Raw genomic sequence first — 16,438 nt, 5'->3', positions numbered from 1 at the left:
GAGGAGAAAAGAGTACTGTCAGCATCTCTAACATAATTAAGCAGTTTTAACAACAGACTTTTGTTCAAATCCTGGATTTAAAAAAATACCTTCATAAACTTTTTATTTTCTGATACACATAGCACTTCAGGAACTGTTCTTATATCCAGCAAGCAATCTTTGTAGAAATATGAATCACATCTGGTGAAAGCCTTGGAAAACTAAACAAATTTGTAACCCAGGTGCTGTTGATGGTACTGCATTGAATCCCAGGTTAATTATTTCCTTTGACTTGTGTCCCAACTCTGAGTCAATAAGGAATTGCACTTCAAATTCAAGTGGAGACAACAACAATGTAAAAGTGACAGAAGTAAACTGGAATTCAAAGTTGAAGAGAAATACAGAAAATGGTTGTGAAATATAATCCATTGACTACTTCACAACCAGTTTCACAACATAATTTGATTATGAACTATTTTAATGAGTTCACTATCATCATGGATATTAGCTTCCGAACATTCAGTAAAAGATTCTAGAGGAAGCAGTTTAAGTAATGTTGGATTATACAATATTGTAAGAAAGTGTCTAGCAATATGGTGTCTGACTAAATGATGAGGTCACTCCAGAGGAGGCTTCTCAGTGACCCCAAGAGAGGAGAATAGGCTGGGTGTATAAAGCTGTAAACCAATCTGCTGCATACTCTCCCCATTTTGGGACTGCAGGGGGACAAAGGAAACCTGAGACCCAGACGCATGGCAGGCCCAGGGCTGTTCCAATGTAGAGTTTGAAAGACCAAGCAGTTCCAAGTCCAATTGCTCAACTAGTTGAAATGTGTGTCCAAGCTGCGGGCAGGAGGACGGTGACAATGTTCTCATACATTTCATGCTAAGATGTGCTGCTCACTGGAAAACATGCAGGGAATTTTGAGATGAGCTGATTCCAAGGTAACATGCTTCGCAACTGAATCTCAGAATTGAGTCTAATATTTTGTGATGGTTTTGGTAATCCAGTTTAGGTGGATTCACAGCACTCCAGGGTATTGCTGATGACAGACCCACGTCCTGCCAATAACTCAAACTGGCTGAGGAACAGACTGGGTTGTCTTTCCATTGTGAAGAACACTATACAAGTGTAATTTGTTGTTGTTATTGGTCACTGGAGGCTGGGATTTACCCACTCAGTTCTTGTTAACCCAGCAAAACAAAGCCTAACACGTAAACTGGTCAGAGCTGGACAGTGAGTAGCTTGCCAGCCAGAGTTTTCAATGGCAAGCTATATGGTTTTAGCTGCTTAATCTCCAGTTGTTTCCCAACCTACACTCTGGGATCCAAAAGGTTTGGGTCTTGCCAATTTGCACCTATTGCCTTCCAAAATTAGGTAAGTAGGGTATGTCCCTCCAAGTAGAGAGCATACAATGCATTCCAGACACAAGGAAATTTCCATACGAACGGCCAGATGTACATGGTATTCTCAGTCTGGTTTGGATATTTTTAAGTATGATGAGTTCCCACGATAAAGCAAAGAAAAAATAAACTATAGATGTAATAAAAAGTCATATTTTAGAAAGTTTCAATCTTAGGAACACGTTGCTAAAATTGTTAATTATAGACAAATCTACAACATTACTGTAGTGTGTTCACTTGCCTGATTCTGAATACTTGTATGCCTCGTTTAAGGTTTCAGATGAGAAGAATCTCTTTAAGATAGTACGCAGGCATCGCTGATCCCAGGCATCTGTAACTCGACCTCCGTAGGTGATCTCACCTATTCAATATAGTTAAAGCAATCAGAAGTTACATCTGTCAAGTTTGCATCTAAGTTAAATTCAATAAAGTGGTCACACTTAATGGTACATTATCCTTCTGTAGAATGTTCAACAAAATAATACACCTTCTTTTCGAATATCCTGTATTACACTGCTGGAAACAGCTCAGTACAGTCATGGGTGATGGCAAGTGTAAACAGAATTGTAAATAAGGGCAAAAAATAGATGAAAGGTCAAAAGGACATTTGTGAGGCATAGCTAATAAGAAAGGGGTCAGCTATTTTCAAGTGTCTTTATCTTACTAATCCTTTGGGTAAATAGCATTGCAGGCTCAAACTTTTAGGTCAATGCTTGAAAAACACCATTAGGATGTAAGCTCTCGGAGTGAGTGTACCCCAAAGAGTATTGCACTGGATGGGATTCTCAGGAGTACAAAGTCACTGAAGGCAAACTAGACATATGTAAAAGGGTAAGGGGAAAAGATCCAGAATTCCAGTGCTTGGGAACACTCCCAATGTCTCTGACAATGATATTTTTAAGCATAATACAATATTTATTTTATCAACCTCAAAATGGCTTTTTAAACATTTTAAACAGTCTTTTAAACCCAGATATGTCTGTTCCCAAGCCCCTTACTTAACTGGTTGAGCCACCAGTGATGTTGTACTCAGAAGGGAAACATGACAAGCAATGAGTGTGTTTGCTAGTCACAATACAGGTCTGAGAAGATAGTATTTAAAATGTAAATAAATTACAATATTTGATACTCGATCATAGAATGGAAGTTCTGTCATATTGGAAGTATTGTAATGATGCAATGATCGCGCAGAAGCTGATTGGAATGATAAAATGAATACGTCTGTGTAACAATTCTGAAGCCTTCCAAAAACAGTAAATATAATAAATTAAAGTAGCCCTGGTGGCATGCGCAGGATGGGACATGAAGAAGAAGGAATTCCCTAATAATTTACTGAACACTACTCAGTGATAATTGAATCTCACTGCTTGCTGTGTCTAGCTGACTGAATGACTGGACAAACATCAACAATGTACAGTGAGATGACATTTATAGAATGGCAAAACATTTTAACAATAATAATAATCCTTGCATTTGATATAGCGCTTTTCACATCGGGAGGACGTCCCAAAGCGCTTCACAGAAGACACTGTAAAGTGAATTGACTATATTTGTGGGCGAACGCGGCAGCCAATTGCGCACAGCAATGTCCCACAAACAGTCGTAGATTGCAAATGACCAATTTATTATTTTTTTTGGAGGGATTATTATTAGGAGTTTGGAGTAAGGAAACTTGCCCAAGGTTTCGCCCTGCCTGGAATTGAACTCAGGTCTCTCACTTGCAAAGCGAGTGCTCTAACCACTGAGCTACAGGACTCCACATTTTGATTTGTAGTTTAATATTTTGCAAATGTAAAGCCTGCAGGATTGCTACAAAAGGTTATTGCTGAGTCTAAAACTTTTTTCTACCATTACCAACTTGTGTTCTTTTCATCACAATCTCATTTTTATTTTCTGTGAGTCGGCACTTTCTGGCACTTAACCTATGTCAGCAACAGTATATAGGGCAACTGCATTATAACATCCCTGGTGTAATGCAGCTTTGCTTATTATGCTGGTACTGTTTGGGGATGAAAGGCAAAATCATAACCCCATGCTTTTATTTATATGTGATCTGGTTATTTGTTGCAAATTATCCAAGTTGATTCCTCAGCCATTTCTGAAGACCTTCTCAGATCCATTTGGAAATTGGGTTGAATAAATTAACATTAGTACTTGAAACAGCGCCTTGTTCAAACATTTCAAAGGGCTTCATATTATCCACTTCAACATTCAGAAAAGGCAAAAAAAAACGTCTCATCTGAAGGCCAGAATGCCCAGCCATGCAGCCTGGATTATGAAAGTCATTCTTGGTAAATTTAGGTTGTTGACGATCAGATTTTCTAATCCCAATTGAACCACTAAGCATTTCCTTACTATTGAGGTCAAAAATATTATGTTCAAGTACCATGTCTATATATAAAAGCTTCTGGGGAGGAAGGCTTCATCTCCCAGTTGGAAAATTACCAAGAAACCTACTATTGCTTCTGAATTTTCCAGTACAGTATACAGGGCAACTGCACTAATAACAACAAACAACAACAACTTGCATTTGTATAACACCCCTCATGCAGGGTAGTGTCCCAGAGCGCTTGACAGTGGCGGAGCATGACTCCAAGCTGGGAGGGGACAGTCGAATTGGAAGGTCTTTAGGCATGACCTGAAATGGGGAAGGAAGGGCAAGGCAGAGGGATAGAGGAAGAGTTTTCCAGAATTTCGGGGTGTAGTGGCTGAAACAGCAGCCACGAATGGTGGAACGAAGGGCATGAGGGACATGCAGAAGGCCGGAGCCAGTTGAGCGGAGGCAGCGGGTTGTGGGTTGGGAGGTAAGCAGGTCGGAGAGGTGCCAGGGCAGGAAAAGGATTTGAAAATGAGTGTGACGATCTTGAAATCGACATGTTCGGTGATAGGGAGCGTAGAACTGGTACGATGGGGATACAGAGTTCAGTAAAGGATACAGGTGAGTATGCGGGCGAGCATTATTTACATCCTTGGTGCATTGCAGTTTCCTGTGAAAGGCACCATACAAATGTAATTTCACATGAAAGGTGCTATTTCAGCTTCACATGAAAGGAGCTATACCAAAGTAATTTTTTGTTGTTGTAATGCTGCTGTCCTGTGGACTCACACTAACTGGAAGCATGGTTCACCTGGCTTGTGGGGTTGACTAGCTGGCATCCAGCGCTAAAAACTAGCCAACTTCCAGGTTGCAGCGGACATCACTTCCTCCATGTTTCACACCATTTACACTATGAGCAGAGTGCCGCTGATATCACAAAGGATGTCAATGGTATTTCCTCTGGATATCTGTATGCATATATAACGTGTAGGAAGTAAGGTCAGCAGTGAGCTGAATAATAAGAATAATCCTTGCATTTGATATAGTACCTTATCACATCATTGAGATGTCTCAAAGCGCGTCACAAAATATAGTGTAAAGTGAATTTGTGGGCCAAAAGTGGCAGACAATTACACACAGCAGTGAATACGCTGAAGTAACCATTTTGTCAGTTTCTCTTACAACACAGCCTCTGATATATTGGACACAGTTGATCAAGCTATAACAGGGTTGCCCTATATTAAAATATAAATTCAGAGGCAGAGGCATAAGTGCTAAAACTGTGCCAAACTGCCACATATGTGCTCCCATCCAGAAATGTGGTCCACACAGTGCAACACAGTGAACAATTGGGATCTCCCACTAATGCACTCGGTGTTAGTTGACGTTTTGCTCACTGTATGGAGTCCTGTAGCTCAGTGGTTAGAGCACTCACTTTGCAAGCGAGAGACCTGAGTTCAATTCCAGGCAGGGCAAAACCTTGAGCAAGTTTCCTTACTCCACACAGAGCCTAATAATAATCCCTCCAAAAAAAACAAAAACAATAATAAATTGGTCATTTTCAATCTACGACTGTTTGTAGGACATTGCTGTGCGCAATTGGCTGCCGCGTTCGCCCACAAATATACAGTCAATTCACTTTACGATGTGTTCTGTGAAGCGCTTTGGGACGTCCTCCCGACGTGAAAAGCGCTATATCAAATGCAAGGATTATTATTATTATTATACCAAAACCTTGTGAGGTAGCAATAAACAAGAACAACAGGATGCTGGAATATATAACTAAAGTGTTTGGATCCCAGACATCAAACTCTGGTCAGACCGCATCTTGAATACTGCATACAGTTCTGGTCTAGGCTGCAGAGGAGACCAATAAAAATGATCCCTAGTGTTAGCGGATTGAGCTATGATCAATAGTTAGACAAGCTAGGGCTCTTCAATCTTGAGCGAAGGTGACTCAGAGGGGACCTCATAAAGCTGTATAAATTTTAAATGGCATTGAATAAGTAAACCCAGATCAATATTTTAAAAGCAACAAGTAGAACAGGAGGCTATTTGTTTAGAGTTGTAAAGGGCAATTTCAGGATAGATAGCAGAACGTTTTTCTTTATGCAGAGAGAAATCAACAACCAGAACATCTTGCCAGGAAAGGTGATAGAAGCCAGGACACTGGACTGATATAAAACATAGCAGGATGCAGTAATGGGAGGGGGAGAACTGTTGGGTGGGTGTTCTGGAGGGATGAGATCAGGTGGGCTGAAGGACCTTCTTCATCCAAAACAATCTCGTCATCTTATGAGGAAGTTAACTTCTGATTACAGGGTTGAGGGGACTTTACTTTGTGTATAATCAATACTATATCTGACCAAAGAGTGGTGGATTTGGGTATTCGGTGCCTGAAATAGAACATTAGTTCATTTTCCAGGACTGATGTTCTATATTTTGATCAATGCAATGAACAAAACACAAAGGCATTGAATTTCATGTTCATCTTGCTCCCCTCTAGAAATGTTATGGAAGATATTACACAAATGTTTTGCAGCAAGAATTTATATTTACTTTGACAGATGGATTTAACTGAATAATACAACATTATGTGCTCACCAGTTATGTTTATAACTAGAGCTCACCAGTTAAGTTTATAATCTAGAGCTCACCAGTTATGTTAATGTCACTTGTTTCCCACAGAAATCATCAGCTTTCCCCTATATTGGTCATTCACTTTTTGGCTAGTTGATCATTGCTACATGCAAATTGGCTGCCATATTAACCTACAAATACAATCAATACACTGAACAAGAAAAGCTATGAAACATTTTTATATGTTGACAACAATGTTGTAAATCGCTGTATGAAATGCAAAGATTATTACGTAACAAGTTAAGTGAGTTTTGTTATTGGCAGCCTGAGCTGTATATTTTTTCCATAAATCATACAACATTTGTAAGTCAAAATGAAACGTTCTTTACTGGATAGATAGAACTAAAATAACAACTTAAATGAAATTGTGTCTGAGGATACTGGGCACTGCTCTCACATAAGAATAAATTGTATATACCGCTAGTTTGTTCATTAGAGTAGTGCAAAGCACTTCTACATCATCACTTTCCTGATTTTAGTTCGGATCATATAACATATGAAAAAAGAAAATAACTAGAGCTCACCAGTTATGTACACCAGGGCATCCCAAGGGATGGTTCCTTTTTGGCAGTATAGATTCAGATTGAGAAGAGCGCATTCTCGGTCGCTGTCACTGAACTCATAACGGATGTTCCAACCTAGTGGACCAAACTTTTTCCTTTCCTGAAGATACAATGCACTATGGTATTATATCACACACAAGATATTCATGGTGAATACATCTTGACAGATTCAAATTGAGAGAAGCACATTCTCTATTCCTGTCACTGAGCTCAGTAACTCACTTATTATTCAAAGTTTTGTCAGAAACCGCAACATTTTCAATAAAGGTACTATTTTTCTCCAATTGTAAAATGTTTTAAAATATATTTTAATTCATAAGAAAATTAAATGCATTACCTAGAATGTCTTTCTAACATATTTTACTTTACTTGAAAAATCATCTTTAAGCCCACTACCCAGAAAAGAACAGCAACAACAAAATTCATCTGTATAGCACCTTTCACATCAAGAGGACTTCCTAAGGCGCTGGACAGTCAAGGAGAGGCGGGTGTGGATAGGTCAATATGGTGTTAGCCGTTCACAGAGGTTGGAAGGAGGCAAGGTGGTGGAGGGCTTTGAAGGTGAGGATGAACTCTATCCTCTGGGGTATGGGGAGCCAGTGGAGTCAGGCGAGGGTGGGGGTGATAGGGTCACGGAGCCTGGTGCAGGAGGAAAGAGTTTGGATGGCTGACAAGCATGGACTTGGGGTAGTCGAGCCTCGATATAACAAATGCATGGATGAGGGTCTTGGCAGGCTGAGGTGAGAGACAGTGTCGGAGCCGGGCGATGTTGCGGAGATGGGGAAGGCAGAGCGGGTCATGGCACAGATGTGGGGTAGAAAGGACAGTTGTGGGTCAAACAAGACACCAAGATTCCGGATTAGCTCAGTGAGGTGGAGTGTACAACCATTGATGGTGATGCTGTCAGTGCCTGAGGTGTGGAGGTGCTGACGGGAGCCAATCAGGAGAGCCTCAGTCTTGTTAATGTTCAACTGTAGAAAGTTAGGTCTCATCCAGGACTTGATGTCTAAGAGACATTCTGTCAGGACAGCAGTGGTCCTGGAATTGAGGATGGAGGCAGAGAGATAGAGTTGGGTATCATCCGCATACATGTGGAAGTTGACGCCATGTTTCAGATGTTGTCACTAAGAGGGAGCATTGGAGAACCGAGGACAGAGCCCCAAGGAACACCACATAAGACAGTAGAAGGACATAATCACAGAAAGAAAAGATCACAGATCACAAGATGTGTCTGACTGAACATAGGAATAGGTGTAGGCCCTTCAGCCCATCAAGCCTGTTGCACCCTTCTCTTAGGTCATGGCTAATCTGAACCGCAACTCCAATTTCCCATCTTTGCCCCATATCCCTTGATACCCTTACCTAACAAGGTAAGAAAGCCCTTCGGCCCATGCAATCTGATCCCTCATGAACACCCCATCTACCATCTCCTGATCACTGCTTCAAGCAGCTTTTTAAATGAGTCCAGTGTGCTGGCCTCTACATCCTACCATCTTTCCTGGCAACCAGTTCCAGTCATTGCATAAAGAAAAACTTCCAGGGTATCGGTCCTGAAAATGCCCTTTACTAATCTAAACCCATGACCTCCTGTTCTATTGTCAAGATAGGATTGAATAAGGAAACCCAGATCAATATTTAGTGTCTATTTCAAATTTTGAACACCTCTATGAGGTCCCCTCTGAGTTATCTTCTCTCAAGACTGAAGAGCCCTAGCTTGTCTAATCATTGCTCATAGCTCATTCCTTTAACATTACAGATCATCCTTGTTGCTCTCCTCTGCACAGCATCTCAGCCATGGTCTGCCTCTTTATGCTGTGGAGTTGCCAAAACATAAAATCAGCATTCACCTTGGCACATTAAACATTTTTTCACACTTCACCGGTCATTGGTCTAAGAACATATTATCCCAAGTAATATTCTGAATAAAACACATGGCTGTCTGCTGATCATTAACTTCAGCAAAAACATACCTGAACTATAGCATGGAAGAAACAAATTCCGAAGATAATCTTTCTCCAATCCCTGCCCAAGACATGCTCCTCAAAAAAAGAGTTTGTAATTTCTGTGAAAGCTCGTCGGATATTGGCACGAAGTCCTTTTGGAGGTTCATTGGTAACCTGAAGAAGATTATCCATTAGTTCTTCAACCATTTCAACTGTTTTCCGAATTTACTGCTTTTCTACAGCTCTCAGAATTTTGCTTATCAGCTATCAATGAAAGGACACAACAGAATATCCATTTGCACAGATATGAATATATTTATATTTTTATTGCAAAGAAGAAACTAGTGAATCACGGTGCATAATCTCTGGTGTTTACTGTGATATATTTACTTAGACTTTCACCATAGCAGTGTCAAAAATAAACAGAATTTGAGTTGTAAGCACAAAGCAAATTATTTTAGTTTATTTCAAAGATAATAATAATAGTTGCATTTGATATAGCGCCTTATCACGTCATTGAGACACCTCAAAGTGCTTCACAGAAGTGTATATTTTGTAAGCGAAAATAAATGAAAAATAATTTATTTTAAAACCTAAAATATTTGTGAAGGTAGGAAACTGAATAGTTTTTCTAATTGTGAGGCAAAGGATTATAAATGAGTTCAAAGGGGAAAAAAACTGTATATATACAATTTTAGAAAAGATTCATAGAAAACTTAATTAACAAAAGTTAAATAGAACAACAACTTAGATTTATATAGCGCCTTCCACGCCGGACGGCATCTCAGACCGCTTCACAATAACGGATCCCGGGGCCGAGCCAGGGGGAGGGGGAAGAAGGTGACCAAAGGCGCGGTGGAAAAGAAAGGTCTTAAGCCGAGACCTGAAAATAGGAAGAGAGGGAAGGGAGTGAGGAAGGGAGTTCCAGAGCCTTGAAGCATAGTGGCTGAAGGCACAGCTGCCGAGGGTGGAGCGGAGGATTCAGGGGACAAGGAGGAGGCCAGACCCGGTGGAGCAAAGGCAACCGGCACTGTTTTGAGGAGAGAGGAGGTCAGAGAGGTAGGGGGTGCAGAGGAGTGGAGGGATTTGAAGACAAGAGTGAGAATCTTGAAATCGATCCTCTCTGGGACAGGCAGCCAGTGCAGACTGGCAAGGACTGAGGTAATCGGGGAGCGCAGTTTGGTGGGTGTGAGAATGCAGGTGGCAGAGTTCTGGATGACCTGGATTTTATGAATGGTAGTGGAGGGGAGACCGGCGAGGAGGGCATTTGAATAGTCCAGGTGACAAATGCATGGACCAGTGTTTCGGCGGCTTTTGGGGTGAGTTATTGGCGGAGACGGGCGATGCATCGGATATAAAATAAAAAGCTAAAAATTAATGAACAGAAGTTAATTAACAAAATACAATAAAATGTTACACATTGAAAAGTATTGAAAAGAGCCATTTTGCTTTTCAAAAATGACTTGCAAGTCTCATCTAAAGGACACAATCTAAGACAATGAAACAGTCCCTCAGCGCTGTGTTGGAATTTCAGCCTTTCAGAGTTCAAAATCCAGCCATGGGGCTTGAACCCACAACATTCTGACTCAAAGCTAAGAGTGCTACCAAGTGAGCAGGCTGACACCAAAATGTGGTCCAACTCCAGGGAAAAATAGTCAGAAACACTTAGGATATAGAGAATATTAGTCTTTGAGTCAATAGTAATGTTACGATTATGTTTTTGAACCATACTAGAGGTGCCTTATCGTCATCAGTTTAGCAAGAATAGTTTTGCAACAGAATATAAGCACTAGATTTTTTGCTGACACTAATAAAACATTATTGTTCTTCAGAATCCATTACCTTAACTGAATTTTGCAAAACTGTAACAGGAAATGTCTGAGTTGGCATGGAACTTAGGAACAATCTAAAGTTCTCATGAATAACAGTATCTAAGGAAGAACAAATAAATTAAAGATGAGCTATAAAGACAAGTTATATAACAATATCTATATACATAAACAAATTTTGCTTATTACACTTTTCAAAACTGCTAGTAACTGGCAGACTAGCACAAGGAACAATTGTCTTACCTCTCCGACCTACTATCCCCCTACTTACCTGCCCGTACCCTCCGTTCCTCTGGCTCCGGTCTGCTCCACATCCCCCGCCCCAACCGCCCTTCCATCGGTGGCCGGGCCTTCAGCCTCTCAGCCCCGAGGCTCTGGAACTCTATCCCCCAGTGCCTTGGCCGCCTCCTCCCTTTCCTCCTTCAAGGCCGGTCTCAAGACCTTTCTCTTTGACCGTGCCTTCAGCTCCCCTCTCGACTCTCTACCCCCCCCTCGCTCCCTCCCTCCCCTCCCCTCACCCTGACCAGTTCCCCCCAATGCTCGTGTCCTGACCCAACTGTACAGCGCCTTGGGACGTCCTCCCGATGTGAAAGGCACTCTATAAATGGAATCTTGTTGTTGTCTTTTGACCTTTTTCACTGCTGTAAAATGAGATAAATATCTGACTGCTGAAAATTGATGATGGAATAAAATCAGAACATTTTAATTCAGGTGTAGACCACATAAAAATACAATCGGTTTGAATAAATCAAGATCAACAGAATAACAATTCTTTCAAGATTAATCAGGATAGAGGCTACTGAAATGAAAAGTTGAACTCCTTTTAAATCTGATTTTCCTGAAGCAGATTTTGCTGAGATCGTCAAGGAGAAAAGCAGTACAGCTGGAGTGCTGTCTACCAAACAATTTCTTCTAAGTGAATCAATCATCAGAGGTCTCCATCTGTTACTTCCAATTTTCAAATGTATCTGAAGTTCATTTTCTGTCTTCACTTTGAACATTAGAAACAATATTTGAACACAATAGTGCTCTTTGGTATCAAATGACATTATTTTAAAAAACTACTACTCTTTTAGTTTAAAAGAGGCATTTTTTTTTTTGTCCGGGAGAAAGTAGAAGTTGGGGCCTAACTGGAGTATATGAAGGAATTCATCTTTAGATAAAATAAATTCAAGTGCTTTCAGATAAGGAAAGAGTGAGATCCACAATGTAAATACAATGCAAATTTAGAATATATATCTGGGGAAAAAAAACCTTCAAAACAAATAATAAATCTTTTGAAAAATCTAACAAAAGAAAGTAACAGAGGTATAAATATTAGAATTATGCAAAATACAAATTGGTGTTAGGTTGGGAATAGTAAACATACTGAAGCAGGGATGGCCAACTTGCACCCCGTGGGCTGCATGCATAAAATACTCAAGTTGGCCATCCCTGGACTATAGGAATGAGCATTGGTGGGCCGAATGGGACAAGATGAAAAGAAAAAAGGAAAAAGAAAATTAATCTGGGTATGGAATATTACTTATACATACTTGGTTCCGTGAATGTCTTAATTAATTCTTCCATGGCTAACATCCATGAAACTGCAAGGTGACAATTTTGAAGAAATATCCAATTTCCTGACTTCAGAGCACTTTTGATCATTGTTTCAGCAATGGGCCCCTGTCCTTGTCCTAAGGAAATGGATTGTACCCTGTAGATAAGAACATTAGTGCATAAACACACACTTCTATACAAGTGGAAGCAGACTATCCTGATGTAACTATAAACAACGCACAAATAAGGTGACTAATAATAATACAAGCATCATAATCATAAAATATAGAAAGTTATAAGGTTATCCTCCTCATGTAGTGAAATAAAACCTAAATACTGCAACTGCATTTTAAATCATGATTTATGTATGAATGATTATTTTGGCAGTAACTTTTATTTTGAAAAAATCTCCAAGTTTGACAAAGATAAAAGCACTATATTTTTCAGATCAGACTTCTTCACATTGGCACCCAGGGTGATGCACTGCAGCTGCTTTATAACATGTTTAGTAGAGACAATTTGGTTAAAATATACAGTCAATTCACTTTACAGTGTATTCTATGCACATGCACAGCAGGGACTGGATATTGTGGTAGGGATTTTATGGATTTCACATTATAATGGTGCTCCATTGTTTAAAGATATAGAAAGATAAAAGGGCCACATCAGTAACGTACATCATTTGGTCAGCTCTAGATTTATTCAAGAGAAATCAGGTCTTGATAAGAGAGAAACAAGTGACAAAACTGATGAACAGATGGTTTCAGAAACAAATCCATTTTCACCACTGAAGTATCAATGCAAAATAATTTGATCTGCCCTCATAAATAGTTCTATCTATGTTCTACATTGGTCAATGAAGAACTTTTAGGGATTATTTTCTAATATTATTAAAAATGTTTGCAAGACATTAAAATGAACCAGCTTGTGGCGATCTGGATATGCTCTTATATGCTTTATACACACACAGATAGATAGGTCTTTCTAGTCCAGGTGAAAGTAATTGGGAACAGGACAAATTAATCCTGAATAAGTTTCTACCCTCTCCCAAAGCAAAGAGTGGGTTGGTAAATATTTTGTTGTGAAGATGATCCTTTTTAAATGGATTAGTTGACATTGATAGCGGATTAGTGGATATTTGTATGCTAGCCAAGGAAAAATATCTGGGAAAAACTGTCATAGACCTTACCTGGAAAGGTAGTCTCTTTCTTTTGCAAATCTCTGGAAGGCACCCATGGGATCAGAACCAGTACTTAATATGAAAATCAGGGGAGTCGAAGGAGACATATCCTGGTAGAGAGTGGCTAAATCCACAGGAGGATTCTCAACAAACTCCATCCCAAGCTTTTCTATGACAAAATCTGTGATTGCAAACACCACCTAAAATAATGCAGAAAACATTCGTTATCAAACAAATTGCTATAAACTATTTCCTGTCAAGATTATTTCTTCAATCTATTGGGCCCAAAGATATCTGTGCACTCAGCTGTCCCTCTACTGAACATGCAAAACAACCTCTCTGGTCTTATTCACAGGAAAGTACCCTAAATCAAACATCCTCTGAATAATATCAAAAAGGCTGATTTTCAGCCGTAAAAGATGATCAATGTGAAGCTGTAGTGCTTTTTTTCCGTTTCGTGAACATTCTCACTGACAAATGTTGATTGTCTGCATTATGTCTTAGAACATACAAATACTCTATTTGAAGGCTAGCAGGCTTCAAAATGTTTTATTTTAATAATTTCCACAAGTTCTTGAAGAACGATACTGCAGAAAAGCTTACCTTCCAGAATCCAGATGAAATCTCTGTTCTCTTTTGCTTCATTGGAAAATGAAATTTCAAATGACAACAAAGTATTTTTTGATATACAAGTTGAAAAATATGATGACAGTGAGATCAATATATTAAAGATGTCTGAAGCATAAACTTTCACAGTTGACTGGAAAATTGTTTAAAAGAGAACATCTCGTAGCTATTCATTCATTTAATGCTCAATTCCAATATTCCATTATCGGTTGTGTCACCTTGTAACTATCTCAGCCCCGAGGACACACCATTAACTCCCCACCCCCATGCCAAGGAGGACAGCCACTAACTAGTTGATCATTTGACATCTGACAATTACAGATGTAAAGCTTTCACAGGGTGGATAACAGGTACCTGGCACTCTGGAGCACTTCCTGGTGAGCAGCACAGCTCATCATAAAATGCACAAGAACAATGTCTCCATCCTTCTGCCCACAGCTCACACACATTCATACCCCTGAGCAGTTGGAGGTGCGAAGTTTGAGCAGCAGCTGCTGACCCCAAACCATCATGCCAAACAATAATAATCCTTGCATTTGATATAGCACTTTTCACGTCGGGAGGACGTCCCAAAGCGCTTCACAGAAGACATAGTAAAGTGAATTGACTGTATATTTGTGGGCGAACGCGGCAGCCAATTGCGTACAGCAATGTCCCACAAACAGTTGTGGATTGAAAATGACCAATTTATTATTGTTTTGTTTTGGAGGGATTATTATCAGGTGTGTGGAGTAAGGAAACTTGCCCAAGGTTTCGACCTGCCTGGAATTGAACCCAGGTGTCTCGCTTGCAAGGCGAGTGCTCCAACCACGAAGCTACAGGACTCCACATTTCTTTGCTGTAATCCTGTGCCAACATACAGATATCTCTGCATAATGGCATAGGACAACAACAACTAAAACAAAGAAACATATAGTTGATACCCAATACATCGATTATTCCAATATTCCAGCAATTCAAATATTCCAGCAACCTTACATGTTGCCACAGGAAGTAGCGAGTTCATTAGTAATGCAAGGTCTAGCATTCTTTTCTTCTACACTGCTGAAGAGTAATACTCTCCATAGATGTTCTCTATTACCCCTTTTGCTCACCTTGTTTTAGTGATGAATTTACCTAAAGTCTAATTGCTAAAGGAAACATGTAACTAGCAAGATTGACAAGTTAACTGTCTGTGCAAGAACTAATACGTGATAGAAATGTGAGTAGAAATTTTTTGGTGCTGAGATTTCGTGAAAAGGAGGAAAATTTTAGATTGATTTTTTGACTTNAAAAAAAAGCAATATTAATTTGCTGAAAACAAATATATTGTGCTCGTCTGCCAACAACAAAATTCTCTATTCCTCTATATCTATCAGTAACATAAAACAAAATATCAAGTGGTTATAGGAACCTATTGGTGCACAGATTCCAGCACCAGCTTGCTCTAAACCAAATTTAACTTCTATACAACAACCTGCAGAGCAAAATTTGACATGCCATATTATAGTTGTCTTTCAGAAGACAGGACATGATCAGGATTTTTCAAACTCCAGTTCTCACCAGAGGCAAGTGGTTTACAGAAATAGCAGCATCAAGGAAAACCAGTGAATTCAGAAATGAGAAAATTGAAGAATTTTTTGGGTCAACATTGCCATCATACAACTGTACAGCAGAATCCTAAAGCATACTTGCAAAACTTTATCTGCAGGAGCATCAGAGCAGGCAAGTCACTTTTTACTAACAAAAGTAGTTGCAAGTGAATTCAGGATTTCAGAATCAGCTACACTGTAACTGAACATTCCTTAAACATTTTCATGAAACATTTCTCAGATAATTAATATTACTGTACCTTTTCCTCCATAAAAGATTTGGTTAAAATTAATTTCTGAAACTCAGACAGCCTCTTATTCCAGTGACCAACAATGTACCCTGAAACAATTTCCTGTCCTGGTGAGTATGGTGATAAGGTTAAGTCATATCCATTCCATTTCCTTGGGTTGATCTCAATTTCAAGACGTCCTGAAGAAACACATTTTTACAACTGCTGTCACAACCACTGACTATGACTGATTAGTTTTTGTACTGAGATTTGGAAATTAATAATAAACACAATGATTGCTGGATAAAACTTAACTACTTTGTAAAAACATAAGAATAAAGCAAGAGAATGATTTATAATTTACAAAAAACGCACTCTGTGGGTAGGGTAAAATTAATGCTTTTACAAATCACCTATTTGGAAAAATACAGGTGTTGCAATAATTTCCTCTTGGAGTCCTTTAAAGCACATCAGTGTTTCTTCAAGATCGCAGCATGAATTCCACATCTGAGTTGTTAACCAGTCAACTGATGGTTTTAGTGGATGCTCCTAGAAAAAGAAAACCTACAACTCAACATCATAAAAAACAGTTTTATAGATGTAACCAAACAATCCTT

At 39.4% G+C, this 16,438-nt stretch overlaps 1 protein-coding gene across 1 annotated transcript in view; it reads right to left on the bottom strand.

The window, feature by feature from the left end:
• LOC103177705 (dynein, axonemal, heavy chain 6) overlaps nt 1-16,438 on the bottom strand; it is a 173,816-nt gene that overhangs the window by 39,920 nt on the left and 117,458 nt on the right. Inside the window, 8 exon segments of the mRNA XM_042332425.1 lie at nt 1,624-1,743; nt 6,864-7,002; nt 8,873-9,019; nt 10,688-10,776; nt 12,210-12,370; nt 13,403-13,593; nt 15,852-16,021; nt 16,235-16,370. Coding sequence (XP_042188359.1) covers nt 1,624-1,743; nt 6,864-7,002; nt 8,873-9,019; nt 10,688-10,776; nt 12,210-12,370; nt 13,403-13,593; nt 15,852-16,021; nt 16,235-16,370 — 1,153 coding nt within the window.

This window comes from Callorhinchus milii, unplaced genomic scaffold, assembly GCF_018977255.1.
Source record: "Callorhinchus milii isolate IMCB2004 unplaced genomic scaffold, IMCB_Cmil_1.0 Scaffold1, whole genome shotgun sequence".
Taxonomy (NCBI): Eukaryota; Metazoa; Chordata; class Chondrichthyes; order Chimaeriformes; family Callorhinchidae; genus Callorhinchus; species Callorhinchus milii.
Note: the sequence above shows the minus strand (reverse complement) of the source record. Positions and strands in the feature narration are given on the sequence as shown.